General features: G+C 33.5%; 1 protein-coding gene across 1 annotated transcript; it reads right to left on the reverse strand.

The window, feature by feature from the left end:
- Nucleotides 1-372: 372 nt before the first annotated feature.
- Nucleotides 373-2,436, reverse strand: LOC112906296. Its single transcript, XM_025980192.1, has 2 exons — nt 859-2,436; nt 373-811 (listed from the first exon to the last, which is right to left on the reverse strand). The coding sequence occupies exons 1-2, from the start codon at nt 2,248-2,250 to the stop codon at nt 803-805; spliced, it is 1,401 nt and encodes a 466-aa protein (XP_025835977.1). The 5' UTR covers nt 2,251-2,436; the 3' UTR covers nt 373-802.
- Between the last annotated feature and the right edge of the window lie 134 nt (nt 2,437-2,570).

Raw genomic sequence — 2,570 nt, forward strand, 5'->3', positions numbered from 1 at the left:
TTTTCTCTCTTCCCATCCTCAGATTTCTGCCCCATACATTATTATACTTCCTACTAGTGTCTCGAAAAGAAACATTCTCTTTTTCCAGCAATCTCTTAAGTTTCTTTCTCCTATTCCCCATACTTTTCCCATTACACTTAATGCCTTCTTTTTCAGATTTTTAATGTGCTTGTCTACTCCATTATTCCTCTGTAATATGAAGCCTAAGTAATTAAATTCTGTAACCTCTTCGATTGTTTTTCCGTTCCATTGGAATTCGACTTTTTTCTTTCTTCCTCCTGCCTTCTTCCCTCTTAAAATTTTTGATTTGTCTGTATTTAATTCCAACCCTCTTTCCTTTATGTATTTGTTGAATTTTGTTAACATTTCCCTCATTCCTCTTTCATTATTCGCTAATAAAACTATGTCATCTGCATATGACACTGACCAAATTTTTTTTCTACCGATTACTATACCTCCTTCTTGCGCTGTGCTCATTTTCTTCTCTAAGTTTGCAAATGTTGCATTAAAAAGTACTGTGCTCAGTGGACACCCCTGTCTTATGCCTTCTCTCATTGATATAATCTTTGATTTTTCCCCATTAACTTCTATCTTAAAGTAAGTTTCCTCATAAATTTCTCTTATCCTCTCTTTTAATTTGTTTTCTATATTTAGCTCTTCTAAGGTCTTCCATATCGTATCTCTTTTAAGCTTATCGAAAGCTCCTTTCATGTCTGCAAAGAAGAGGAAAATTTCACCTTTTTCTTTCTTTATTTCTTCTTCGATGGCCGTTTTAACTATGTATATTGCGTCAATAGTTCCTTTATTTTTCCTATATCCCATCTGCGTCTCTCCTAATGCTTTTTTGTCTTCCAATTCCTTTTCTAATCTTTTCCTAAGTATTTCCGCGTAAATTTTATATCCTGTGTTCATAAGAGTTATTCCTCTGTAGTTTTCCGGTTTATGTCTATCTCCTTTCTTGAAAATTGGTTTTATTATTCCCATTTTCCATTCCTCAGGCAGATCTTCATCTCCATTCCATATTTTATTTAGTATTCCTTGCAAGTTCTCTTGTAATTCCTTTCCACCATATATCCAGGCTTCATTTGTGATTTTATCTTCTCCAGCCGCCTTTTTCTTTTTCAGCTTCTTTATTACTTGTTCTACTTCCTCTTGCGTTATTTCTTGATCTTCATTTTTTTCTATTTTCTCTTCTTTACCCAGCTGTCTTGTTTCTTCTACTACTTTTCCTCCCATTTGTTTAGCAAAGTGCTCAGTCCATTCAACCATATGTATTTTTTTACTTATCTCTTCTTTTTTTGTTCTTTGTTTGTTTATTAACTCCCAGAACTTCTTTCCCGTTTTGTCCTTTCTTGCTTCTGACCAGTCTTTCTCCAATGTCAGTCGTTTCTTATCCTCAATTATTTTTTTGTATTTCTTTTTACATTCACAGTAATCTGTTTTCAGTTCACCTGTTTCTATATATTTTTTCCTTGTCTTCTTTAACTCTAGTTTTGCTGCGTGACATTCTTGATCCCACCATTTCTTTTTCTGGATACTTGTATTAATCCTTATTTCCTTTATACATACCGCTGCTTTTAGCTTTTCTCTGAGTCCGTTCCAATTTTCTGGTCTTCCTAATTCTTTTAACTTATTGTTGTAATTTAAAATATCCTCCTCCGACCATCCTTCGTAGATTATTGTTTTGTATTTAGATCCTTTTTCATGTACCTTTTTCGTTAAAATATTTAATTGCAAGTCTAATCTTTGATGGTCTGACTCATTGTTATCCACTACCTGCATTCTCTCTATCAGATCTTCTTCAGTTTTCCTATTAGTAATTACGTAATCTATTACTGACCTTCCTTTAGTTCCTATGTAGGTTAATTCCCCTTGTTCATCGCCTCTTACGTTTCCATTTAGGATGTACATTCCATTATCTGAAACCCAATTCAGTAGTACCTCTCCTTCTTTATTTACAACCTTATCTTTCGATAGCCTATATTCTTCTGTCATCATTTCACTCTCTCTTCCACCTTTATTTGCTGTTCTTGCGTTAAAATCTCCTCCCATTATTATGTATCCTTCCTTGATATCTTCTAATATTTTTCCTACTTTTTCATAGTTTTCACTCCTTCTATCTCTCATGTATACGCTTAAGATCATAAGTTTTCCTTTGTCTGTGTTTAAATCTAGTTTGATTAGTTCCTCATTTAACTTTTCTATTATTGTAGACTTTACATTTAGGGATTTGCTAAATGCCGTGACCATTCCTCCTTTTAGCCTTCCCCTTTTCCCTTCCCTTCTTGCTTCAACCAGTAAAATATTGTAATTTATCAATTTATTTTCTATTAATCCTCTGTCTTTCTCGTCCGCCCAAGTCTCTGTTAAATTTATTACGTCTTACTCCAGTAGTTTTTCCCATTCTTCCTCTAAATTCCTAATACCCGCAACATTCCAAAAGGTTATTTTTGAACATTTTCCTTTATTATTTTCTTTGTATATTCTTTTGTCGACTTTATTATCTAAGTTGTCTCTTAATTGTCTAGCAATATTACCACGTACCTCCACTCTTTCCTATCCTGAGCTAA

This window comes from Agrilus planipennis, unplaced genomic scaffold (assembly GCF_000699045.2).
Source record: "Agrilus planipennis isolate EAB-ADULT unplaced genomic scaffold, Apla_2.0 scaffold357, whole genome shotgun sequence".
NCBI classification, from domain to species: domain Eukaryota; kingdom Metazoa; phylum Arthropoda; class Insecta; order Coleoptera; family Buprestidae; genus Agrilus; species Agrilus planipennis.